The sequence below is a fragment of the Ambystoma mexicanum genome, chromosome 5p (assembly GCF_040938575.1).
Source record: "Ambystoma mexicanum isolate Mex_15411 chromosome 5p, UKY_AmexF1_1, whole genome shotgun sequence".
In the NCBI taxonomy this organism is placed as follows: Eukaryota; Metazoa; Chordata; class Amphibia; order Caudata; family Ambystomatidae; genus Ambystoma; species Ambystoma mexicanum.
This window is the reverse complement of record NC_090930.1, coordinates 46,488,582-46,516,141: the sequence shown is the minus strand read 5'-3', so window position 1 is coordinate 46,516,141 and position 27,560 is coordinate 46,488,582. Positions and strand designations below refer to the sequence as shown.

At 49.7% G+C, this 27,560-nt stretch overlaps 1 protein-coding gene across 1 annotated transcript in view; it reads right to left on the bottom strand.

Annotated features, from left to right (window-relative positions):
* The window catches only part of SNX12 (sorting nexin 12), a 232,483-nt gene that overhangs the window by 57,592 nt on the left and 147,331 nt on the right, over positions 1-27,560 (bottom strand). Inside the window, exon 3 of the mRNA XM_069612404.1 lies at positions 13,189-13,313. Coding sequence (XP_069468505.1) covers positions 13,189-13,313 — 125 coding nt within the window. The remainder of the gene's footprint in view (positions 1-13,188; positions 13,314-27,560) is intronic.

Here is a 27,560-nt window from a genome sequence, read left to right as displayed (position 1 = left end):
TTTGTTGGTTGAACCAGGATGGAGTGTGCAACTCTGGCGGGTTTTCCCGCCCAGATTAGGTCTAAGATGAGACTCTTCAATTGGCGGAAAAACTCTTGTGGCAGCAGTAATGGGATATAAGAGTTTGGGAGTATAATCATTTTAACAATTGAGGCTCTACCCCAGAGTGTTAGGGGTAGGTGTTTCCAGCGCGTTATCTACTCAGTGAGTAGGGCCATTGTTCTGCCGTAGTTATCACGGAAGACATCTTCACAGTTTCTGGACAATATTATCCCGAGGTACCGGACCCCGGATCGTTCCCATCGGAATTCGAAGACATCCGGGAACGCCATTGTGCTTGGTGTCAAAGGGAAAATTATTGATTTGCCGTTATTTATTTTTAGCCCCGAGAATGTGCCAAATTTAAGAACCTCTCACTACTGGATTCAGGTTGTAGGAGGGGTTACTGAGGAGGGCCACGTCATCGGCGTAGAGGGACAGGATCAGTTTGTGCGGACCAATGGATAGGTCTTTGTGCATGAATTTGAATCTTATATTGGCAGCCAAGGGTTCCATGGCCAAGGCGAACAGCAGTGCCAACAGGGGGCAGCCCTGCCTGGTGCCTCTTTTCAGTTCGATGGGAGCGGATTTTGTGGATCCTATTGAGATGACCGTCTGGGGGTGATTATATAGCAGCAAGATAAGCTTGAGAAAGCACGACCCCAAGCCCATTTGACGGAGTACAGCGAATAGATAAGGCCATTCAACAGTCAAATGTCTTTTCGGCGTCAAGAAGGACGGCTATGGCTTGAGTGGTTGGGTCTAGCGCTTCCATTATGCCGAACATCTGACGGATGCCAAAGGTGGTATTCCTTCCAGCTACAAAGCCCACCTGGTCGGCCAGTACCAGTCCTGGCATTAAGGGAAGAAGCCTGTTGGTCAGAATGTTGGCAAGGATTTTATTGTCCAAGTTGATCAATGACATAGGTCTATATGAGCCTTACTCGTCTGGTGGTTTGTCGGCCTTACGTAGTAAAATCAGATTAGCCTCACGCAGCGTCGGGTGTAAGCGGCCAATCTCAGCAGCCTCTTCAAACACTGCCAACAAGAGAGAAGCCAATGTGGGACCCATGGCCTTATAGAATTCCCTGGTTAGGCCATCCAGGCCAGGTGCCTTGGATCCCGGCAATTCCTTTAGGACTTCCAGTACTTCCTCCGTCGTAATCTGTTTGTCGAGATGTGCCCGCATTTCGTTAGATAGCCAGTAAAGTTCTGTATCTTCCAGGTATTGGTGAAGGGCTTCGGGGGAGCCCGTGGATTTAGAGCTGTAGAGTTCTTGATAGTAGTCGCGGAAGGTTGCCATAATCTCTTCTTCGGAATACACCAGCTTTCCCTGCTGGTCTCGGATGTGCTCAATGGCAGGGGGTTTCTTGTCCGCTGCTAGCATCCTCGCCAAGAGGGCTCCAGGTTTGGTCCCTCACCATATTGTCCTATCTGGTGGCTTCTCACGAGTTAACGTGCCTCTCGCTCTGCATTAGAGCAGATTTTGTCCAGTTCAGATTTTATAAGACTGAGCACGGCATGGTCGCTGGTGGATTCGTAGGAGTTTGAGGTGAACCTAGATTTTGCGGAGATCGTTGCTTATCGTTTTCAGGACCCCATGTTCTTTAGCGATGCTCTCTCGTGTAGCACTTCAGAGTTTCCCCAGAGGGTCCCGCGTGAGGGTGCTGTGTCTTGGTTCAGGGCGAGAAACGGTTTGATCTCATCGTGAAGTTTGTGTGCAAACACTGTCCTGGAGTGCCCCAGATTTAAACCTCAATGAGTAGCCCTTAAGGATCTGATTTGAACGGGTAGCGCTAAAAACTGGGGAGTGATCCGAGATGGTGTGTCGTAAAATTGAGCACTCACCCCAGTGCAGTTCGCAGTCTCTAGACGCCATAAGATAGTCAAGGCATGAGCTGGTCCCATGTACCCATGAATGGAATTTGAACTCGCGGGATGATGGATGGGAGCGCTGCCATACATCTGTCAGGTTATAGGTGTTGCATATTTCACTGACTTTCATATTTGATCTGGAATCTGTGTGCGACCTGTCCCACACGGGATCTAAAACGGTGCCAAGATCGCCCGCGCCCCCCCCCCCAGATAACCATAGCGTTAGAGATGCTTGCGAGTCGTTGCATTACCCAGTCAAAAGAGTTGGCGTTAACATTTGGGCCGTATGAATTCACCAGGACCAGATGTACCCCTGCTAGGATCCTGTTCACTAGCAGATTCCTGCCTTCTGTGTCCCTGGCAACCTCCACCAGCTTGAAGTTTATGTTCTTGTTGATCAAGATCGCGACCCCCCCCTGGCGTATAAAGAGTAGGATGCATAATACCGATGGCACCCCACGATAGGGGCCCAACGATTTTCAGTAGATTGGGTCAGGTGGGTCTCCTGGATTAAGGCGATGTCCACTTTGTGTTGTTATAGGAAGAGGGAGATCTTCTGTGACTTTTGTTGCAGGCCCCTCTGACGTTCCAGGTGATCAGGTTGAATGGGCAGCCGTGATGGTACGGTGTGGCAGACTCTTGTGGGGATGGGATCTACGTAGTCTTTTGGCGACATGCGTGTGCGTTGTGGCTCAGCGGGCTTGGGCGTGGGGACTATCTGCTCCGGCCGGGTCCACAGCAGGTGCAACTTCTAGAACTAAGCCCTCTTCCCTTTCCCGACCCTCCCTGGCGGCCAACTCCCAACATGCCGGTAGCAGAACCCCCCCCCCCCCCCCATCTCCCCCCAATGAACCAGATATCAAACATTGCTGAGCCTGGAGCGTTAGTGCCTCCCAAGAACAGTGCCCAGTATCAAAAGCTTCAACGGTGCCCGGTTGTATGCCTGCTTGCTGCATATAGATGAATGCGCAGTAGTCTCCCAGAGTTGGGTCGGGGGGGGGGTGGAGGGGGATGGTCTGCTCTGCCTTATATAAACCATTATATTAAAAAAAAGACAGTCACAAGGGGGCTCCGATGCTGGCTTGGCCTGTTTTGTAAGGGTTGGCAACAAATATCATCTAGGAAAGCGTTAGCTTCTTTGAGGGAGGGGAAGAACTGTGTTTTACCGCCGTGGAGAATTCAGTTTCGCTGGGAACAGCATTGAATATTGTATATGTGCCTCTTGTAAGCAGTGTTTACTCCAGTAAAGGATCTCCGATGCCTGAACCAAGGGCGAGAAGTCGGGGAGGAAGGAACAAGTTACTTACCTGTAACTGTTGTTCTCCAGCATGGGTCTGGCATGGATTCACATGCTCATGAATATTCCCCGTCGTCAGGCTGGGAATCCTCGGTAAAGAAAAAAATCAGTATCAGTTTCGTTTCTGATCTGTCTTTCGTAGTAGTAACCAATCACTGATCTCTGCGTCATACTGACCACAGCCAATGACTGCCCTCTCCCTAAGCCCCGCCTCTGGCAGCCATCTTCAGGTTTGGTAGCACGTGAAGTGGCAGTATGACCAAGTGAAGAGCCGCAGAGGGGTAGGCGGGAGGGTTCGCATGTGAATCCATGCCAGACCCATGCTGGAGAACAACAGTTACAGGTAAGTAACTTGTTCCTTCTCCAGCATGGGGTCTGGCATGGATTCACATGCTCATGAATAAAGAATACATAGCAGTACACACATGCACAACCACGGGAGGTGGCAAAGGCTCAACATTAAGCATTACATCAAACTCAACATTAGGCATCTTACCTCCTCACCAGGCTCACCTTAGGCGAACAGGTTGCGCAGCACTGCTTGGCCGACCCTGGAATCCCGATCGACGCAGTAGAATTTCGTGAAGGTGTGCGTCGACCTCCACGTAGCAGCCCTGCAGATGTCCAGCAAGGGCACACCAGATAGGAACGCCGTGGTAGCTGCGATCGCTCTGGTGGAATGGGCTCTCGGATGGCAAGGCAGCGGTCGGTTTGCCAACCGATGACAGTACATGATATAGCCGGAGAGCCATCTGGAAATGGAGGCCTTCGAGAGAGCCTTCCCCTGAGGGACAGGTCCAAAGTTCACAAAAAGTTGTGACGTCTTCCGAAAACACTTTGTGCGGTCCACGTAGAACTTCAGCGCTCTAGCCACATCCAGCGAGTGCAAAGTCATTTCAGCCGGCGACGAAGGCGACGGGAAGAAAACAGGCAACACCAAGGGTTCGTTGAGGTGGAAGTCCGACGGTCCCTTGGGCATGAAGGAGGGGTGCGTCCTGAGCACTACCCTCGTGTCGTGAAAAGTCAAGTACGGGGGCTTGCAGGAAAGGGCCTGGATCTCTCCCACTCTTCGTGCGGAGGTGATGGCCACAAGAAACGCTGTTTTCCACGACAAGAACTTCAACGGAGCCGAGTGCAGAGGCTCGAACGGAGGTCCCATGAGCTTGGTCAGCACCACGTTGAGCTCCCACGCCGGGGCCGGAGCCTTCACCGGCGGGAACGATCTGAACAGTCCCTTCATGAATTCTTTCACCAGACGATGAGACCACAAAGACGTCCGCCCCGTGGTTCTGGTGTATCGGGAGATCGCAGCAAGATGAATCTTGATGGACGCGTGCGCCAGTCCAGCCTTGGCCAGCGTCAGAAGGTACGGCAGTACCTGGGGAGCCGTAATCCGTAGAGGGTTAATCTTCTGTGCGTGGCACCAGACAGAGAACCTCTTCCATTTGTGTCCATAGCATTTAAGAGTTGAGGACGCCCTGGCCTTTGCAAGAACCTCTCTGCAGTCGGCTGGTATGTCGTAGCCTCCAAACTAACGCTGCAGGAGCCAGGCCTGTAAGTTCAGCGACTTCGGGTCGTGATGGAGGATGGCGCCTCCTTCCCTGGAGAGAAGATCCGCGTCCACTGGCAGCTTGATTGACAGGGACGCTGACAAGTCCAGAAGGTCCGGGAACCATATCTGCCTCGGCCACGCAGGTGCGACGAGGATCATCCTGCACCGTGACCTCTTGAGCTGGTTGATGAGCTGGATCAGCAACGGCAATGGAGGGAACGCGTATAGAAACAGGCCCTCCCAGGGGAACGAAAAAGCATCACCCATGCTCCTCGGCTGGGGAAACCTGCTGGCAAACCTCCGGCACTTGGAGTTCGTCGCCATCGCAAACAGATCGATCTGGGGTGTGCCTCACCGTCGGAAGAGGCGGTCCACTAGATCCTGTCGTAGTTCCCACTCGTGGCACGAGCGCAGCTCTCTGCTGAGCGAGTCAGCGATGGTGTTTTTTATCCCTGCCAGATGAAACGGCACCAGAAACATCCCTTGGGCGACGGCCCAATGCCACAGATCCTGCGCCTCCTTGGACAGGGCTGGGGATCTGGTACCGCCCTGCTTCCTGATGTAGAACATGGTGGTGGTGTTGTCGGTGAAGATCCTCACCACCTTGCCCTTGAGGGACGGAAGAAAGGACCTGAGGGCCCGAAACACTGCACAGAGTTCCAGGACGTTGATGTGGAGGGACTTCTCCGTCGGAAGCAAAAGGCCTCTCGCGTGCAGATTTTCGGTGTGCGCTCCCCACCCTTCCAGGGAGGCATCCGTGGTCACTGTCTCCTGGTGGCCGGGGGTCTGGAAGTCCATGCCCGCCGCCAAGATGCGCGCAGGTGCCCCACCACCGGATCGCTCGTCGGAAACTCTCGTCGAGTGTGATCCTCTCCTCAAAGCTGCCCGTCGTCTGGATCCAGCGCGCGTCCAGGAACTCCTGCAACGGGTGCATCCGGAGCCTGCACAGGCGGATGAGATAAATGCAAGAAGACATCATTCCGAGGAGGGACTTGATGGACCTCACCCCGGCCGCGTCCGCAACCAGCATTCGCTGCAGCTTGCCCAAGATGGCCCTCGTCCTTTCCTCCAACGGAGAGGCCAGAAGCGACACTGTGTCGAGCTTCGCTCCCAGAAACAGTTTGTCTTGTGCGGGCACCAGGTGGGACTTGGCGTAGTTTATGGAGAATCCCAGGTCCGTGAGTAGTTGGACGGTCCTTGCCGTGTGCTCCACGGCGAGCTCCTTCGTCATTGCTCAGATGAGCCAGTCGTCCAGGTAGGGGTAGACGTGGATCCCCTCTCGGCGCAGCTGCGCCGCCACCGGTGCGAGGCACTTGGTGAACACCTTGGGTGCCGACCTCAATCCGAAGGGAAGGGCTCTGAACTGGTAGTGATGCCCTTGGACCACGAACCTGAGAAACTTTCGGTGTCCCTTTAGGATGGGAATATGGAAGTAGGCATCCTCCAAATCCAACGATGACAGGAAATCGCCCTCCTCCAGTTGACCCAGGACGTGTTGGAGGGTGACCATCCGGAACTTCTGTGCCTTGATGAATTTGTTCAGTCGTCAAAGGTCCAGGATGGGACGCCATCCTCCCGTCTTCTTCACGAGGAAGTATCTTGAGTAAACTCCGGAGCCCCGAAGCCTCTTTGGGACAAGCTCGATGGCGCCCTTCTTGAGCATCGCCTTTACCTCCAAGAGAAGTTGAGGGACGTGATGTTCTTTCCTGGCCACAGGGGGGGACACGCGGGCACCTCATTTTCCCCAAAGTATGAATCTATAGCAACTGACAGTTCCTCCCTAAAAACTACATCCGTAAGGGTCTCACTCTTAAACCTCCAGGGAGGTCTAGTCACCACTCTCCCCACCAGGACGATTGTCAACACCACAGGGGCATGGTCCGAGAGGGTACAGGCCAGTATCCCCACATCCCTCGTCAGCCCCAGAAGCGCCGGGATACCGGGAAATAATCCAGGCGCGCCGCTGAATTGTGTGGTGCTGAGTGGTGTGACCACTTCTTTCATTTGCCGCTCTAGCGACGTGACTGATGGTTAGTGCAGAAGCGTCATCATCCAGATCGGATACTCTTTGCTCTACAAAGTCAAGGCGATTGCCATGCTTGTCCAATCTGTGTTGAAGTCGAATTTGGACGAGAGTGCGTCCATTTTGACATCAAGATTGCCAATGCCAGCTTTAAGATCAGGGAGGATCTCTCGAATATCGATTGGCGGGGGGACAGAAGATCTTCTGGGTTTGCGGTGGAGGACTGGGCCATTGTTGGTTGTGTTTGTTTTGGTTTTTTGGGAGTGGTCCCGATTTCGAAGGTTAGTTTACATTGTCCTTTATCAGTTTTGCCCATTTCGCTTCGCTGGAGTGAATTTGCTTTCACGGGTGGCCGGCGAGATGTTGGGGTGCGGGGGGGGGGGGGGTTGCGAAGCCCTATGGGGCAGCGGGGAGCCCGCCGGAGGAGGCTAAACCGACAGGGGGCCACAGCTACGTCGTGGTCTCTTTAACAGCTAGTAACTTCTAGCCGGGCGCTGCTTTGTTATGTCTCAAAAGCATAGGGTGGATGTGGCTTAAAGGTGAAGAGGACTTCAGAACAATGTGCTGGCCAGGAAATTCAGAAGCCACGAAGGTTGGGCCGAGGTTGGTTAGAAAAACGATCAGACAGGATGTGGCGTTCGTGAGCTGCTATTCTTGGAGGGGACTCTGGAAGGTGTTGATGCAAGCAGTCTTTAGGGCCTGGGGGCCATGGCAGTTCTGCAGCGGTAGTAAATGGGGTTGTGGAGTATGACTGCCACAGGATTCCAGGCAGGGTTTCTCCCCTCCGGAGCAGTGGCTACACAGCAGGTCCGGAAAGCTGCAGTGTGCGCAGCGTTGTGTGCTCGCTGACAGTATTATACAGCCTTCTGCCGTATTGGGTCCAACTAGGGGCCTGAAGAGGGTGCCGGTCTTAGGCCGGAATACCACTCGCCCGTGGGGGTGCCGTATGACGATGAGGGGGTTGGGTTCACCCCAGGGCGAACGTTATGCACCCATCGAGGGTCCTCTGGAAGACTCTGGTGTATTAGCTTCAAGCCTGTAGGGGCCCATAAATATGTCTCTCGGGTATGTTTTTGGGCGAAGCTTGCCTCTGGTACCAGTTGGGTGGCCACAAATGTTTCTGGAGCAGGTCAGATGGGTCCTAGATGTTTGCCAGATATGACTAATGATGCCCCTGACCCCCAAGGGCGTCCATGACAGGCAGAGAAGACACTAAAGCTGGATGGGACAGCCCCTGGGGGGCCAGGAGACACCCGCTATCTGTAATTTCAAGCGGAGTTGGTGTCTGCCACCCTCGGTGGCAAGGGGGGTGTGGGCTGCTTCAGCGGTTGCCAAAGACGATCAGAGTGGCTCCGGGGGAACGGGGTCCCGCTGGGGTGTTTAAGATCCCTGCTCACCTGGGATCTGCCTGGTTCCGTGTGCTTCTTCCCCCTCTGGCTGCCCGAAGGGGCGCATCTCCTGGCAGGGGAGGGTGGGGGGTCGCCAAGCCAGAGGTCGGGGACACAGTGTCCTGGAGTCCGTCGGGCCCGACCTAGCCTGCAGGTTGTGTTCCCACCCAGTGTGCCACCACTGCGTATCCCCACCGCGGACCTCTGACACTCCTCAGACTCGCCGCCAGTTATTTCGGAATCTGGCACGGCTGTGAAGCGGGGCGCAGGCAGGGCCGGGCAGCGGCCAGCCGGACGTGCTCCAAACTGTTTCCACCTCCAGGGTCTGGCGGCCTCAGCACGCAGTCCGCCCCAGGTCGGGTCGCCAACGCTCTTCTCCTCCGGTGCAGCAGGACCCACAGAGCATGAGCCAGATCTGGTAAGCGACCCCACTGCCAGGGAGGTCGCAGCTGGGCTCTGCCTGTCCTCTTGACCGCTGTGTCGTTGCCGGGGTGCCGGGCCGCGTGGTGCCATGCACACCGTGACAAGAGAGCTGGTAGCGTGTGTACTAGCTGCCGCTGACTGCTCTCGGGGTTTCTCTGGGATTCATGCATGCAGGTCTTGTTGGCTTCACGGGTGTGGAAGCATTCAAAGGCACCGATATTTAAGGATATGTCTGGGCACTGAACGGAACTCTCTAGTGAGCCGCCATCTTGGATGGCTCGCTAGCGCCCTCTCCACACTATGTCTTGATCTCCTCTGACCTCCCCCTCTCCATCTTCCTGACCACTCCTCTCTCCTGGAGCGATCACTCCCTCCTGGAGCGATCACTCCCTCCTCCCCTCTCTCAACCCCACCCACCCCAGCCAGGCCTACCCCAACACTGCCACCTACCTTTCCGGACATCCGGCCCATGAAGCGTGTGTCAGTTGAGGCTTTTGCCGCCACTTTCTCCCCCTGCCCCCCTCCACTTCTGGCTGTCTCACATCCTGACACTGTCTCTGCTCTACTCTTCAATTTCTGATACTATTGCCCCTGTCATGAGGATTCGTTTGAAGTCCAAAGCCAAGTGCAATTCCTGGTATGACTCTGACCGAGCTACACTTAAGTGTAGGGCGGCTGAAAGGAAATGGAGGGCTACTTGTTCACCCCCTGACAAACTGGCCTGTTGCCCATTACAAAGGCAATACAGACTCTCTGTCCTCACCAAGAAGAGAGTCCACATTCAAGCTCGTGTCTCTGCGGCATCCAACAACTCGGCTGAACTCTTTAAAATCTGCAAGGAGCTGGCCGACCCTGCTGCAGTCTCTACCCCTCCTGTTGCCTCCCAGGCTCTTTGCAATGCCCTTGCCTCTCACTTCATCTCAAAAACCCAGAACATCCTGTCCACCTTCTCTACCCCCACCACTCCTCCTCTCCCCTCTCCATCTGTGCTTGCGGACCCTTGTTTAGCCACTCCCCCACCATCATTCTAGTCCTTTCCTCTTTTCTCCCCTGACGAGGTCGCTAGACAAGTCTGATCTATGAAAGCCTCGTCAAAACAGGTTCATCCCTGTTCCTCTAAAACTCTCAAGGACCACATTGACACCCTCGCTCCAGCCCTTGATTTTTGCAACCACTCCTTTGCCTCAGGATCCTTACCCATCCCCTCTGAAGCACTCCCTTGTGCATGCTCTTCTCAAGAAACCCACAGCTGGTCCTCCTTGTCCAGCTAACTATCGCCCAATTACCATTACTCCCTTTCTGGGCAAACTCCTGGAAAGGTTGGCCATCTCTCAGCTTAACCTTCATTCAAATTCTGTTGGCTGTCTCCATAACCACCTGTCTGGATTCAGAGCTCCCAAAAGCACAGAAACTGCTCTCCTGAACATCTGTGAAGATCTCCTCTCCAACCTTGACTCTAACATTCCCTCTGTCCTCATCCTCCTCGATCTCTCTTCTGCCTTCGACATGGTCAACCATACCATCCTGCTTAACCGTCTCTTTGGTAACCTGGGCATCACTGATCAGGCTCTTGCCTGACTAACCTCTTTCCACTCTGATCGACACTCCCAGGTCCAACTTGGGTCCTTCCTATCATCCATCTTCTTCTGTACCTGTGGTGTTCCCCAGGGATCTAACCTCTTGCCCTGGCTTTTCAACGAATACCTGGCAACTCTTGCCCACTGCATTGCCATTTTCTGCTCAAATTTCCAGTGCTACGCTGACAACTCATTTTCAGGCTGCCCTCGACCACCTCCTCTCCCATCTCCGATTGCCTAACTGCCATTCAAGATTGGTGTGCCGCCAATGATCTTTGTCTGAATGCCAGCAAGACGGAGATCCTCCTCATCGGCACACCTTCACCATCCTTTCCCCTCACTCTCTGGCTGGCTTCCCTTGGCCCGCCTCCTACTCCCACCTGTGAGGCTAAGAACCCCGGGGCCATCTTTGACTCCACACTTTCCTTCTCTGCCCACATCTCTGAGGTATCTAAAAAGTCAAACTTCCTACTGCACCTCCTCAGAGGTACTCTGCCTTTCCTCTCCTTCCACAAGAAGCTCAGTCTCCCAAGCTCTGGTTCTCTCTAGATTGGACTATTGCAATAACCTCTTTCTAAATCTACCTGCCTCTGCTCTCCACCCTCTGCAACTAATCCAGAACAGGACTGCGGGACTTGTCCTTGGCCTCAAGCACTGGGATTGTATCTCTCCAGCTCTGAAATCTCTCCATTGGCTCCCATTGGATGCACGGATTAAATTCAAAACCCTCTGCATCGTCCACAAGGCTTTCTGGGGCCTGGGTCCAAAATAACTTCAGCTATTCCTCTGCTAATACTTCCCCACTCGAGCTCTTCGCTCCTCTACCTCCAATTCCCTGGGGGTCAGTCGTTTTTCAAAGAAACGAGCTGAGGGTAGATCCCCGTCTTCGGCTGGGGCCTCCCTCTGGAACAGCCTCCCTGCCACTCTAAAACTTGAGGAGAACCATCTCCGGTTCCGGAAGCACCTCAAGACCTTCCTCTTCTTCTGCCTTCACTCCCACTCTCCCCTGATCTGTTCTCTCTTGGCACTGTGCACCCGGCCACTCAGTCCTCCGGGCCAGGTACCTGCTCACCCTGCCACCCTCCCTACACTGCCTCCAGGCCACCCCTTGCACTGTGGTCTGTATCTGTACCCATACAACCCCCCCCCTTTTTTCTTCCTGCACTTACCAGACCTACCCTTTCTGCAGCCTTAGACATAGCACTTGCAAATTGCTGGCTGCACTACCACTGTTTGTTGCCTTTATTATTTATGTTTCTCCTTTGCTTCGCACTTTCCACTCCACCCCCCTTCCATGCACTTTTCCCCTCCCCCTCTCCCATGCACTTGCACATTCTCAATGCCACTGGCCCTAGTAAGATTGTTTTGTTCTCCCCTGTTCCCCTCCCTTGCCTTGCTGCACTCTGAAACACTTGTGTACGAGCGCGATAGAAATAAAAATATTAATGTTCATGGAGAAGCGCTCAGGGTAAGCGCTGAGAGGAGGAGAACATAAGTACAACCATAAATGTCAATGAGTGGGTGAGCAAATAAGTGCAGCTGAAGGGAAGACAGCGGCTGAGATGACAGCTGTGGGTCAAGGCCCAGAGGACACAAGGGCCCTGCACATCAGTCATGCTGCTGTGGGATGAGCAAGCAAGAGAGGAGTTGAAGGAGGAGGTAAAGAGGTCTTGAGGCTTGTTCGGAACTTAAGGAGGTCTTGCTCAAGAAACAGAGGGAGAGGGAGTCTGTTCCACAGGAGAGAGCCGGCTGAGGAAAGTGATCACCCACCAGCTCTCCGTTTGGCAAAAAGCATAGATTGTAAGATTGAACTGTAGCATTTTATGTCAATTCTTTTATGCATTTCATGGGTGTTTATTGTGGACTAGCCTGGAATGCATTATTCTTTAATTAACAAGTCATGTATGCGTTACACTTTTATGATGCATTATATCTTTACATGTGGTTTTATGGGGTTGTCCAGAGCATAAAGTACGTTGACTAGCATGCATAGTTTGTGAAATTGGATAGAAGATCTCCACTAAATGAGTTTACCTTAGGTGGTAATTCAGGCTCTGGAATAAAGAGCTGGTCCATAGATGCTAGTTAGTTGATACAAATGCCCAGATGTGGACTCTTGAGGGCGCCTGGTTCAGGCAATTGCCTTGCAATCCTTTCTCCTTCAATGCATCAGATGTAGAGATTTCCTCACTCAAGATCGGTCCCTATTTACCACTCCCACAGGAGCCCGGGGCACAGATTCCTCCGCAGAGGATGGCAGAAAAACGAGTCACATCTGCAATCCCATTACAGTCTTAGCCCTAACTTCTGAAAATGTCAAAGTGCTCAGGAGCTTTATATTTTTGCATTTGTAATGCCACAAATTTTGGAATTTCTGGAAAGCTCCTCCAGAGGTTTTTGGTCAAACCAGCATCGGAAACAAAATTAGCAGAGGAGCGAAGATTCACAATAGAATAGCCTGTCAAACGATCAGCCACACCCCGACCCCCGTAAGGCAATCTGTAGAAACTTGGGAGTGGACTCAAATATACTAGTTATTATCATGAGATAAATGTAATCGCCACTTCAATAAATCAGAAAAACATGAACAAAAGGATAAACCATGTAAGAATTCCCAATCTTACAAACGTGTTATAGAAGCCGAATATGGAAAGGGTCTGAATGACATGGATTGGCTACTCAAATTGGCTGGGATTATCGCCCCTGCCTCGTCAGATTTAGGGATGCTAAAGGGACTTGATGTGGCTCTCCAGGCAGAGGAGTAACTCTCCACTCAGAACACATGCTATTGCTGCTCTCAGAGGCCCAGACTTGTCACTTTGTGTTAAATATTTACTAACGGCTTTCAAACCAGTTTGGACTATGGAACCGCTGGCAGCAACCCTATAGACAAAGAATCCATATTTCTAGAAGAGATGGTGGGTTGGAGCCTCTTCTCCAGCTTCTGAACTTCCACTATTCAGCGCTTCATGACCAGGAAATTAGCCAAATTAGAACTAAAACAAAGAATTTACTTGTTAATAAATTGTTCTAGTCCTTGTCTTCTCTCTTCAATAAAGCCATCTTCAAAAATGCCTTCGTCGCCTCGAAATGGAAGTTGTCTCTTCAAAGCTTTGCCCGGCAGAGGCGGGACTACAATCTGCAAAAGGGAACATTAAGTGTTATTACATCAGAGTACATAAAATAATGATCTACAGGTTAGTGCAGTGAAGTAATTCCCCAGAAACCCGAATAATCGGATACGAGTCGTTATTCTGTTAGTCTGTGAAATAAGAAGACAATACTTCAGAATAGGCTCATTCCATTCCTTGTGCCGAACAAGAAACCTAATTCAGAATCAACCGTGAACAATACAAAGCCCTGCAAAATGTAGTTCACGAACCATTAACAAAACCCATTCCACTCAATGACCCCAGAGTGTAAATGAAAATATGTGCGATTAATACGGAAACTTGGACATTGCCATTTACAGCGAAGCAAAAATGCTAGTGCAGGAATCAACTCTGCAGACCTAAACATTAAAATGGCCATCTGAAATTAGTCCAGCCAGGTAATCTATTTAACAATAGATCTTTGAATCACTGTGCCAACAGCACTATAAAAAGCCTGATATCGTGATTATTCTTTTTTGACAATCTATGTTTTTGAACAGAGCAACATCACACTAGTTTGCATTATGCCTAGTTAATATACTGCCAGTTTCCCCATCTAGCCACTTACAACAGACAGGAGACAGTGTCGCAGGTTCCCTGCACATGCCCAGTCATAGGTGGAGGGTCAGGTGCATGCAGGAAGTTACTTTACAGGTCGCCACTAATTCTGCACGGATTCTATGCGTATGCATGGCCTTCCCTGAGATTTCTCTCCCAGTGAATGGTCTGTGTGGCTAAGGAGAGCTTCTATCCCCTCCATCCACCAGGGGACTGCTGTTGTGAGGCAGTTGGTGATCAGCATGTTGCCACACAACCTCATTGGCACGCATAATCTCATGTGTGGAATAGCCTTCCTCAAAGATGCAGCAATGGCGGTACAGGTATGAATATATAGAAATAGAAAGGACGAAAAAACAACAAAAGAACAGACCGTACACATGCTTAAACCTAGTTATCCACTGGCAATTTCTACACGTGCAGCGCCTAAATAACCTGGGCAAGCAACCAGCTCTTCCACCCTCCAGTGCACTGGCATCAATTTATCCCATCCAGACCTAGGCTGGTGGTACCTCCAGGTTGTCAGTGTTCCAGCTAAGTGTGCCCGTGGAGCCACTATACTCCTACAAATCCATTAATTGCATTGGCGCCGAGACCAGTGTGCATTGTGCCATTGTTCTAGTGCTAGAGCCAGGCATGTATGTCAAGTATCCCCTTTGTTATCTGGTGTTCGCTTTGTAAAAACTGTCTCCCTAAGGATGGGACAGCTCACGGCAAAGTCATGTTCCCTTAGCAGGGTGTTACTATAGGTATGCGCACATTGCCGTCATCCATTGACTGAAAGGCAATAGGGCTCCAACTTCACTCTGATAAACAAGCAAGGGTAAACATTTGAAGGGGAAAGCTACTAGCCACACCAGTTAATTACCCCCTGAATTTGCTGCATGCACACCGCACATTTCTTACTCACCAAGAGTCAACTACCATTAGTTGAAGACTCGTGATAGATGTGAATTTTGAGCCCTGAACACAGTGGCTATTGAACACTATCCAACCACATGGGATGTATATGATGTCTTATTTAATTCTCAAATGTTATTCATAAACTATTAAAACAAAGTTAATCACCGTAGTGACTACCTTACTCCTAGTCCATAGTCCTTTCCTCCATACTTTAAGGACATTCCGTCCTTCGGGATGGGACCGGAGCACTATTGCCAAAAACCATAAAAAATTAAATATTTTATTTTTACGCGGGGTACCGCACATGGCCTAACGTAAGGTAGTCACTACGGTGAGTAACTTTATTATACTCCTACGTCCCAACCCCTTTCCTCCATACTTGTGAGAGATTCCCAAGCACACAGATAATACGGATAGATAGAAAGAGCCCATTTACAGAATAAGTTCTTAAGAACAGCCTGGCCAAATTGGGCATCAGCCTTGGAGCTCAGGTAAAGCCGATGGGGAGGCCCACGAAGCCGCCTTGGCAATGGACTCCCAAGGGTCATACTTTGGAAGGCAACAGCAGTCACTTTGCCATAGACTAGATGTGCATGGATACACCTCGGTGGATGAAGGCCTTGAATGCCTTAGGCTACTGCAAAATAAAGCAATCTAGCAGGGAATAGTTGCTTTGGAAGCTGGTTTCCCCTTAAGGTCTCTGAATGTGACAGGAAAGAATACAGAATGGTTCAAACGAAAATCGGCAACCACCTGAGGCAGGAAGAAAGGATGAGCGCAAAGCACAACCTCATCCCTGTGGAAAGTGAGGAACGAGCTTGAAGCTCACTTACTCGCCTTGCAAATGCTATTGCGAACAGCAGGCAACCTTCCACGAAAAGGTACTTCAGATTGATAGTGGCATGGGTTCAAATGGCTTGTAGCATAACTCCCCGGTGAGAAGAGATGAAGAGACACGCAAAATCCCTTAGATTACCAATTAGTCAATGAAAAGGAACAGCTGTCTCTGGACAGATAGGCCGCAATAGCGGATAAGTAAGTTCTGCATAACAGAACATGGATGCAAGCAATGGTCAGATGAGACACACAAGATAGAACGGTCAACCGAAGCTTGCCTGGGATTGAGCGGTTTAGCTAAACGCCAATGGCAAAACAGGAGTCATGTACTAAGTTCTCAGAGGGCTTCCTGGCCGCTTGGATAAAGCGCACATTGTCCTCGGACAGATAGAACTGTGTTAACGATCTGAACTCTGGCCCCAGGCCTCCAAGCTTAATGATTGTGGGGAAGGGTGCCACATCTGACAAATGCTCTGGTGAAGCAGGTCAGGAATCTGCAGCAATCTGATGAGAGGTACCGACAGATGCTGCAGCTCTGAAAACCAGAATCTGACTGGCCACCAAGGAACCTTGAACAGGAGAGTGCAGTTTGATGTGCTCCTGAGCTTACAGAGCGACAAATGGATAACAGGCAATGAAGAGAATGCATACGGCTACATGTTGTGCCACGGGATCACGAGGGCGTCTCCCAGGGAGGACGCTCTAAAACCGTCCCTGGACACAAAGAGGCAGTTTGTTTGAAGAAGTTGCAAAGAGGTTCAACTCTTGAGTGTCCCATTGATGGAAAATGTTGGAGAGGACATTAATCTCCCACTCGTAACAGATACCAACTGGTGACTGAGTGAATCTGTGGCCCCCTTGAGGTGACCCAGGATGTGTACAGCATGGAGGCAAACAATGGGCTGGATGGCCCAGTCCAAATTTGTGTGGCAAGATCTACAAGGAGAGGAGACTTGGTGCCGCCCTGCTTGTTGATGTAAAACATTGCCACCGAATTGTCCGTGCAAACACGAACTACACTGTTGCTGTAAGGGAGGTATTAAAAAATGGCTGCTGTGGTCGGCGGAGGTTGGCCCATCATTTTGACAACACCTGGGGTGAACTGCGTCACAGGAGCAAGTGAGGCAATAGTCTCCTCAGGGGAGTCTGGTGCCTTGGGTGCCATCTTAGCCTTGAAACAAGCAACCTCAGCAGAGCTGGTACTGGCAGACCTACAGTGTTTACTTGACACGCTGGAGACTGTCCCAGAAATAGCCTCTAGTGGAGGATCCTCGGCAGAGCCGGTACTGGAAGGTCTATGGTACATGACCACCTTCTATTGCCCCCCTCAACAGAACTGGTATCACCACGGCCGTGCGCGTGGGAAGGCAGAGGGATATACCTTACAGCCAAGACCCTCGATGAGGGCTCTCAATTCTGTTGGTGTCCGATTCAGCCCCAAGAAGAGGAACCTCAGGTTTAACCCCGGTCCATATAGCCACCTCAAGAGGGGCCTTGAGCCAAGACTCGGTACAGTTGGCTCCAGGTGCAGAAGCCTCAGGGCGAACCCTGGTATCCAGAGCCACAGCATAACTGGGCTCAACCTTAGCCCCCAAACAGGGAACCTCGGAAGAAGATCCGGTATTGCTCTGTGAGCCGAGACCAAAAGGAGTACTCTAATCTGAAGTGTTTTGCTCCCACGAAGAACCGCAGATATTTCCCACGGGGGTCCAAATCAGAATGTGCATGTACGCATCCTGGTGGCCCACCACACTGAACCAATCGTCCTTCCGAAGAGAGGACTTTATTTGGCAGGGCGTGATCATCTTTAACCTCTCATGGGGAAGACCGAGGATATTGTGCAGGCCAGCCTGGTTGGGTTTGGGCACTGTGAAACAGACAGGAGTAACAGCCCCCGCACCCCACCCCGCTCCATTCCTGTATCTCGGGTCTGGAGAAGGGTGTCCCGATCTGTTGGAAAGGGAGGTTTGAAGGGTGGGGTAGGGGAAAAAAGGCAAGCAAAAGCCCGCCTCAGCGATGGACAAAACCCACCGGTCTTCGGTGATGGTCTGCCATGCCTCCAGATGAGATTCGTCCTCCCACAGAGTCTTGTGCTACCGACAAAAAATATAATTCGGATAATTTGTCAGCAGGGAGACTGCCTCTGCCTGTAGAGCAGATGGGGAAAGAAAAAAATAAATAAAAAACTACCTTGGCGCTGCTGCTTTCGGCGGGGCCACCAACTGACGCTTCAGACCAGCACCCACAGCGACCTTGAAACCCCTTGAATCCAGAGACGGACGGAGTCTGGGACCCTGACCACTGTGTATAAGGGGCCTTAGCTGAAGCTTCCACCAGAACCAATATATGGGTTTTTGTTGTCCACACAGTGTGGAAAGGCTGCTCGGCCTCAAAAGAAAGCTCCCAGCACCAGACGTTGTGAACGTTGGTGTAAGGAGGTATCCAAAATGGCAGCCGTGGACCAAGAATGTTGGGTCGCCATCTTGTCAACACCCGAGGAGAACTACGTCATTGGAGAAAGTGGGGTAACTGTCTCCTCAGGAGAGTCAGGGGACTTAAGTAATACTTTAGCTTTGAAAGAAGGATCCTCGGCCGAGCTGGTGCTGGCAGATCTAGGATGTTAACTGGACATCTTAAGAACTGTCCCAGAATTAGCCTACAGTGGAGGAACCTAGGCAGAGCAGGTACTGGAATGCCTGTGGTGCTTGCCCGTCTTCTTTGCCCCCTCGACAGAACCAGTAAGACTACGACCCTGAGCATGTGACGTATGAGGAACTTACCCTACCAACAGGACCCTCCCCTCGGAGGATCCCTCGACTGTTGGTATTGGATTTAGCCTCAAGAAGAGGAACCTCTGGTTTTAACCCGGGATGAATAGCTCCCTCAAGAGGGTGCTAGAGTCTTGGCTCGGTGTGAAAAGCTCCAGATACTGAGCACTCGGTATCAGCGTGGAAAGCTCCAGAACTGGAGACTTCAGGGCAAACCCCGGTATCCAGAGCCACAGACTAACTGGGCTGAACCTTAGCAACCAAATGGTGAACCTCAGAACGATGTCCAGTACTAGCAGGTCTGCGGCGGGAACCCTCAGAGAACACTACGGTACGCCCAGAAGGCCATTGGGTCACCTCAGGGGAACCCCTAGTGATAGTGCTACACGAGCCACTCCCGGACCTAGAAGACCCTGGGAAGGAGTCCCCTGGCCGGGGTGCCCTGAAAAATAAAAACTTACCGGGTGTTTCTTATGAAAAGCTGGAAATGAGGTGGAGGAACGTGCTGAAAACACTTCCTCCCACCGAAGAAAATGGAGTGCCCGGACAAAGACTGAGTCGCAGTAGAAGCACGAATCTCAGCGATGCTCCGGACCTAGACACTCCACAAAGTGGGGATTCGCCCTCGCAAAACGACATTCGCATGAAGAACAGGAAACAAGTCCCAGACGCTCCGGCATAGACGTGGACTAGATGGAAGCGGAGCAGGAAGGAAGGACAAAGGGAATCGAAATAAAAATTCCCAGTGATGCTAGTGCGTCCAGCCCGACCAGAGAAAAGGACCGAAAGGCGACGCCCGGGGCAGAGCTCAGGAGGGCGGGGTTATGGCCACGTGCGTCCCCAGTGTAAAAATAAAAGGACACATTTAATTTATGTTTTTTGACAAGTGCTCCGGTCCCGTCCCAAAGGCTGGAATGTCCCTCAAATATGGAGTAAAAGGGACGAGACGTAGGAGTATATTGCAATGGACAATTACATTAAACTTGGAACCAAGCCGCCCTAATCTAACGGTGTTGTACCCTGAAAGGCACATGAACTCACTTCAGTTATGACATGCATATATAATGTTCCAGTAGAGAAATTACCCTTAAAACTACAGGAGTTCTATTAAAAATATAGGGTACCACTTCATACCTCAACTTTGGAACTAAGTATTGGACTCCTAAGGTAACTACACCTTCCACATCTCTCCTCTCTTACGAAAACCAGAGACCTGTCAACATATCCAGAGTTTCTGTGGCAACAAGAGTCTTGAAGCTTGGGATGTACCTGTGGGGCAACTTAGGACCATTTCTAATTTTGGTAACTCTAGGACACTCAAGGGCCCCTCAACATTTTGCCTGTTCAAAACCATTTTATTTGTTTGGATCACAGGCTTCTTTTAATGGCCAAATGAAAACCATCTGCCACTGCAACATTTTACCTTACTTAAGATGTATGGTATTGAGTCGGCAGCAAAGCTCCCACTTTTAGGGGTGCCTCTCAAGCACTCTATTTTTTGCCTTAGTGCAATTGTATGCAACGCAACTCATTACAAGTTGGATGAAAAGCAGCATGCTTTCTTAGGGGTAGTTAGATGTAAAACTGTGTATAAAACAGTTTGTTAGGGATACCTCAAAGTGAACAACATGAGGTATTAAATGTAGCAAGGCACCCTTACAGGGGCACCTAGCTAGGACATAAAGTCCCATATGAATTAAAACGACTCACTATGCCAGGGTGCAAAACGTGCAGTAGCCTTTTACTAGTGATATTGGACTATTGGCTAGTAATAAATGGTGTGACGTCTAGTGTTAGATAAGATTTTCATATTCATCATAAATCTTCCCGATCTGTGTCAGCCCCAGAGCTTTCTGCTTGGACTTGGTAATTATTTTACATTTTCCCTAGGTGAGTGGGAATCCCCCCCCTCCCACCCCCACACCCTAGTCTTTTAATCTTTTTATAGGTGACCTTTTTATATGTCTCTCCATCGTGTATGGTTGAGGTTCTAGTTTCCTACAACTTTTGGACTTCGACTGCGTTGCCCCTTTGGGCTCCCCTGTTCATTTCTCTTTCATATACTTGGGTGAACTACAGATCCCAAGTAGTAAAGAGGGATTTTCATCCCCTTTACATTTTGTACAAGTGAGCCAGCACATCACACTTTATGTGGGGTGGGTGGGGGGGCGGGGCGGGTGAGAGGAGGGTTTGGGGTACACAATGTATCCCTTCTTACTTACCTGACAACATGTTACAATTGCAAGTTCACATGAATGGCTGGTAGCAGTGGTTTAACCTTAATAACTTAGTCTTTTTTACTTGCATGCTGTTAATTCAGCCTCAGTAATGCACAGAAGGGTCACCATTTCCCTAAAATGGTGTGCTCCGGTTTTCGCCATTTCTTGTGTGATTGCTGTTTCTGAGGTCTTCCCCTGCCATTCTAGGTGGGAACGGCCTCAATAGAAGTTTTGTCTTTGGCGGAAATCCTTTGGATTCCCCACCCAGGCTCCAGAGTGTCTGAGAAGGCAGGAAGCGAGGGAGGAGTCCAAAACTCTGCAGCCCTTTGTCTTCCACCTTGCCTGAAAGGAACCAACTCCCAGTGGGTGGCTGGCTGTCCCGATTGGACAGCCAGACCACCCCTTGCTGTAAAATGAGAATGCAGAGGTTGTGCTGTACTTCCTGTTAAATACTATGAACCTGGAAGCTGCCGACAGGACCACTGGAGCTGAAACCGGTGAGGAAGATGAAAAAACAACAAACGTAAAAATTTCCAGCAACCGGAGAGCTTGTAGAGTAACCAGAGCTGGTTACCCTTCCTTACAAGCAGCCTGGGGATCCTAAAAAAGGACGACCCAGCCCAGAGCCTGGTGAGACCCACTAGGCTCAAGAAGACCTGCATTTTTCGCCAATCCTTGGCATGCGGCGACCTTGTCGGGCTGCAATACCCCAATACCCTGGGACCTCGAGCCATTAGACGGTGTACGGTCTTCTGAATCGCGCTGAAACATTTGTGGCATCCTTCTGGACCTTCAGAGACTTGATTTGAATCCTTGACGTTCGCTCACCAGAGTGCTGGACCAGATTAGCAACGAGAATTAGACCTGCTATACTCAGTCTTATCCTGGCTCCTGAAAAGGCGCCAAAACCACAGGACCGCATCCAGTTACAAAGAAACCCTTGCCTGGAGTCTTCCCCGTTGATCCCTGCTGCAAATTCCCTTCCAGTGTCCAGTGTCATGTCTTCAGTCTTCACGACAAACAATTCATCGACTGAGTTTTTGGCTGCAGCCCCTGAAGACGTCCTGCTGCAAACAATTGTTCTGTGCCAAGGTATTGTGTTGGCTGGGGTATAATTTACCTAAGGTCTTTTATATTTCCTGTGAAGCTTTGGGGGAGATTCATGTGATTGGGAATCCCATCATTCGGTTCACCTAGGCCCAAGACTGGAATCCCTCTAGGGTGGCTTCTCTGAAGTCCCTGGAACGTTTCAACCACCATAAAGTAATACTTACTTGTTTGAACAGCTTTCCTCAGGAACTCTGACTTTTCCTACATCTGTCACTATCTCTTGCCACTGAAAACACTCATGCTCCAAGAATAGGGAAGGACTACAAGGTTTGGGCATTTTGCCTAGTAAATGAAACAAGTGTTTAAAAAAGTAACTTCTAATAGATGGTTTAGTAACTGTCCCTCCTGAAATATGAGTTGTTACAAAGGTTCTTACTATACTTTGAATGCGTTTTGCCATTGTATATAAAAAGGTTATTTTACTCCCCTGTTGGCTTCACCTATTAATGTATAAGTGTACCAACAGGTACTGGATATTGCTCCCCCTGTCCTGCTGTCTAGCCTGTCTAGAGTAAGTCTGCACTGGGTTTTACTTACCTTGAATAGCTGTGTGTGACTCTTAAGTGTATGGTGGGTTTTACTAACCTTAATCTACCTTGTGCCATCCTAAAATAAATTAGTTATTGCTTACCTCCATCTGTGTCCCACTGATCTGAAAAGCAACTGTAAGTTTCACAAAATTAGGTTTTGCTCACCTGGTATAACTAAGGGCTATCCTGAATGTAGCTATAGGTTCATACTGTTGCATGAATTTGTTACCCAAAGTATCCTTATACAGGGTTGGTTTACTATGTGGTTTCTTAACTGAGTGTCACTGCATAACTAACAGGGTCTACTACCCTTGAAATACAGCAAGTAATTCAAAGGTAATGGGTGGCTTTACTCCCGCTGAATAGGTGTGTTCTATTCTAAATGTGTATGATTAGGTCTGACTTGCCTAGAAATACTGTTAGTAATTCTGAATAATGTCTATGCTTTGGCCTGTGTACTCTTAGCCTTGTGTTGTGTTTTTTATATTGTGCTTATGGACTGACAAAGTACTTACCCACCAAGCTTTACTTTGGCCTATTTGTATCTATAATAAACCTTTATTTTGTATAATATTTCTGGGTGCGTTTCTTTTGAACCATATGTATGCTACAGGTTCTCCGTCTATGCTACCAAATATTCAGAAGAGTGGAGTTTTGTACCGTCTCAGTTGTATGGTTTTTACTAAGCCCTGAGTTGGACTGTCCTAACATAGGTATAGAATTGAGCTGGTGAGCTACTTGTGGTTTGCTAGTAGTTTAAATCTTTGCTACCTGCTTACTGAGCTATCTTATACATTCCCAGATGCGAGTGCAATTTCCTGCCAGATGCTAGATTGGAGATAACAGAGTTATCGTTAAAGTATGGCTGCCTAGGTGTGAGGAAACCATGTAGAGCACTGACATTCAGTGAGCTTTGAGCTGTACTAGGAGCGAGATTAAAAACAGTGCCCTCCCAGGGTCAACTACATGTGAATTCCAACAGGGCATTAAAAACGTGAAAGTAATGTGAACTTAGAGCGGAATTCACAAAAGCATTGAGAAACCAAGCAAGTGATTTGTTAGGGAAACTTGGAAGAGAACCAAGAGAACCTAGTAAAGCACAATAGAGATTAATGCACTTGAAGAGGTAGCTAGTTATGAAAAAGCAAAATGGCATAATTCAATGCGCTACCTTTGGATGCATCAGAGACCCTGTATAGAGTAATGCACTCTTAAAGGGGTTCTAGATGCAATACAGAATCTCCCGGCACCCAAGGAACGGTCTTTCCTGAACTGGAACGGATGGTGAAATCCTTTACTGATGGGAGAAAGTTGGAGTCAGGAGTCAGCAGCCACCCCCTTGACTTCACAGTTCCACAAGGACTTTCGTTTTTTTGTTTGAGGCTTTTCCTTTGGGAAATTGGGACAGTGGTGGGTTAGAGCAGGATTCTGGTCAGAGGTTCAATATTAATTTACAAGACCGCCCGGAAAGCACCTTTTGACTTTCTTCCATAGGAAAGGGTTTAAGCTGATTGCCTTGGGGAAAGATTGTGACTCTATTCTGACCTACCACAGTACTTGGATGTCTGACAAAATTATTTTGCTCACCTTTCAGAGAGTTCAGATTTATTTATATAGCGCACCAAACCCAGAGGTATCTCAGCGCTTATACTTAAGAGATTGGTTACAATGCTTATGGTTATAGTACAGAATGATATGGGGTAAATAAATCATACACAGCAGTACAGAGGTAGTTACATCACAGACAAAGTGCAGGGTTTCAAGTGGGCCCATTAGCGGAGCCTACCCCAAGTTGTAGAGTGGCTACAGCACGAAAATGCAGAAAGTCAATACAGTGGGGTACATAATGACATTTCTGACATCCAACCCTTAAGCCTTCTGGAGGCTATCAGCTAATATTATCCCCACCAAAAATATCGCTGTATATATGGTCGTCGGGAACAGCCATAGGCAATATTTTTAGTGGGGATAATACATTGTGTCCCCCGCAGGTTCCATGCCTTAATATTGCCACAAAAATATGGGGATATTTTTGTATGGCGATTTTTTGTGGGGATATTAATACATGGAACCTTCTGGAGGATCTTTTCCAGCTAGACAAGTATTCTTCTTTGCCTCTGCCGTTGCCCCCCTTCTCCCCTGTTGATCTGTTTTTTCTCTTGGCATCGTGCACCTGGTCACCCTCATATTCGGGCCCAGGTACCTGCTCATCCTGCCGCTCTCCTGCACTGCCTCCAGGCCGCCTCAGCACTGGGGTTCTGTATCTGTATGCATATAGTCCCCCCCTCCCACTTTTCTTCTGCACTTATCAGATATATCTTATCTGACTAACTTTCACCTGCTACTTGCTGGCTGCACTGGTCTCGGGAGGATAGCTCAGGGGCAACGAACTCGCCTTGGAAGCAAGATGACGTAGAGCAACACAGGTTAGATCCCCTGGTCCGTGCTTAGAAACCTCTGGGTATTAAGCGCATTATAAATAACCAATCACAATCACCATTACCATGGTTCATCACCCGTATTTATTCATTTTATTTATTATTCATTATTCATTATTTTCTCCTCTCTGTTCCGCACTTTCCACACCCCACCCCTTCCATGCACTCCCCCCCCAGGTCCCCTTTTCCATGTGCTTGCGCTTTCTTAAATGTCACTGGGCCTAGTAAGATCGCAGTTTTCTTTTCTCCTGTGTTCCCCTCCATTTTGCCTGGTCGCGCTTTGAAACACTTGTGTAAGAGCGCGATATAAGGGAGTACTTTCTTACCTGTAACTCCATTTCCCCAGCATTGGTATCTTTCATGGATTCACATGCTTAGAATATTCCCCGTCGTCAGACTGGGAACCCTCGGTACACATATATAGTCGTTTCCTATAGGAAAAAACTTCCGACACTTGTGTGTCCTATCAACATCTACGTCCTCCCCGAGGACGTCCACGCATGCCCCATAGGACGTAATGGTATAAAAGCCCCGCCCCCGCGGGTCCCGGCAGATTTCGACCCCTCCAAAGAAGAAAGGGGGAAACCTGTTTATGCACATATCTTGCACATTGCATTTCGGGGAGGCTGGTGGGCGCATGTGAATCCATGAAAGATACCAATGCTGGAGAAATGGAGTTACAGGTAAGAAACTACTCCCTTCTCCAGCATTGGATCTTTCATGGATTCACATGCTTAGAATAGATTGTATAGCAGTATCCTAAAAGAAGGAGGTGAGAATGCAATGCAACATACACCGCAAAAACACCCCAAAACCTAATTATATAGGCACATAAGCAGCAAAATATTTTCCGATATATACATATTCATCATACATACATTATATATATATAATTCTACTCAAAACCTACACACTAAAGAACCAGTATAGACAAGGTAAAAGACAAAAGCTTCACCGTTTTGGCTTACCTCATTGGAACAGATGGCGCAGAACTGCCCTTCCCATCTGTACTTCATCCGCATGCTGCCTTTCCAGGCAGTAATGGCGTGTGAACGTGTGTGGGACTGACCATGCCGCCGCCTGGCAGATGTCTGTCAGAGGAATTCCTGCCCACAGTGCCGCGGAGGAGGCTGTCGACCTCATGGAATGGGCTCTAGGGTGCCCTTGTAGGGGTCTCCCGGCCTTGGAGTGACTAAAAGCAATTGCCGACGAGACCCATCGGGCCAGTCCTTGCTTGGAGATTGCCCTTCCTCTCGTCGACGGACCATATGCAATGAACAGCTGTCTGGTAGTTCTGAGTTCCTGCGTTCTTTGCAGATAAAACTTTAACGCTCTTTTCACATCGAGCGTATGAAGAGCCTTTTCTGCCGTCGACGACGGGGTCGCAAAGAAAGTAGGGAGAGCGATGGTCGAGTGCTTGTGATAGACCGTCGGTACTTTCGGGATGAAAGTAGGATTAGTTGATAGTATCACTTTATCTTTAAAGAATCTCATATATGGAGGGTCTATGACTAATGCCTGTAATTCCGACACTCTTCTAGGTGACGTAATGCCAATTAAGAAAGCCAGCTTCCACGATAGGAACTGCATGGATGAAGAGGACATTGGTTCGAAAGGAGGTTTCATTAAAGCCGCCAACACCACATTTAGACTCCACGACGGTGGGAACCGCTTCGTAGGGGGAAAAGTTCTAAAGAGACCCCTCATGAAAAGTTTTACCAGTCTGTCGCTGAATAACGGTGCGGAATGTCTCCTTCTCGTGAACCTTGAGATGGCCGCAAGGTGCACCTTGATGGATGACGAGGATAGCCCACTCTCTGCTAGGTGCAGAAGATACGGTAAAATTTGTTCAGGTGTTACTTCCCCAGGCCGTATTTCGTGCTGTTTGCGCCACCACATACTGAACCTTCGCCACTTGCATATGTATGACTTGTTAGTGGAAGGAGCCCTAGCCGCCTGTAGAATTTTTTGGCAATCCGACGAGACTTTCAAATTGCCAAATTCTGCAAAGTCAGGAGCCATGCTGTCAGGTTGAGGCTGTCCGGATTGTGATGCCACACCGTTCCCTTGTCCCTGGATAGGAGATTCAGAACTTTCTGGAAAGTTATCGGTTGTTCCAACGATAGGTGTAGTAGGTCGGAAAACCACAGTTGTCTCGGCCAATACGGTGCCACCAGAATGACCCGGCATTTGTATCTGTGAATCCACTGTATTGTCCTCCGTATAAGGGGAAACGGAGGGAAGGCGTACAGGAACTGGTCTGTCCACGGAAATGAGAACGCTTCCCCTAGGGATCCTTTCTGAGGCCATCTGCTCACGAACTGCTCGCATTTCTTGTTTTCTTTCGTTGCGAAGAGATCGACTGAGGGGTGACCCCACCTTTTGAAGATTCTTTGCAGCTGAATGGTGTCCATCTCCCACTCGTGTATCTGAGCCATGCTCCTGCTCAGGGAATCCGCTTGTACGTTCTTCACTCCTGGGAGATGGTGAGCCACTATAGATATGTTGTGTTTCAAAGCCCAATGCCATACCTTTTGAGCCTCCACAGAAAGGGTCCTGGATCTCGTGCCTCCTTGTTTTATCAAGTAGAACATGGCTGTCGTGTTGTCTGTCAGCACTCTCACTCTCGACCCCTTGATATGTGGGAGGAATGATTTCAAGGCCCATCTCACTGCCCTCAGTTCCAGTACATTGATATGTAGGCGTGATTCGGTGGGAGACCATCTGCCCTGGGTTTGGTGGTTGTCCATGTGTGCTCCCCAGCCCGTCAGGGATGCGTCCGTGATGATGGTATTCTGAAATTCGGGTTCTTGTAGAGGAACCCCTCTGTCCAGGTTGTGAAAGCTTTTCCACCATTGGAGGGCTCGGATG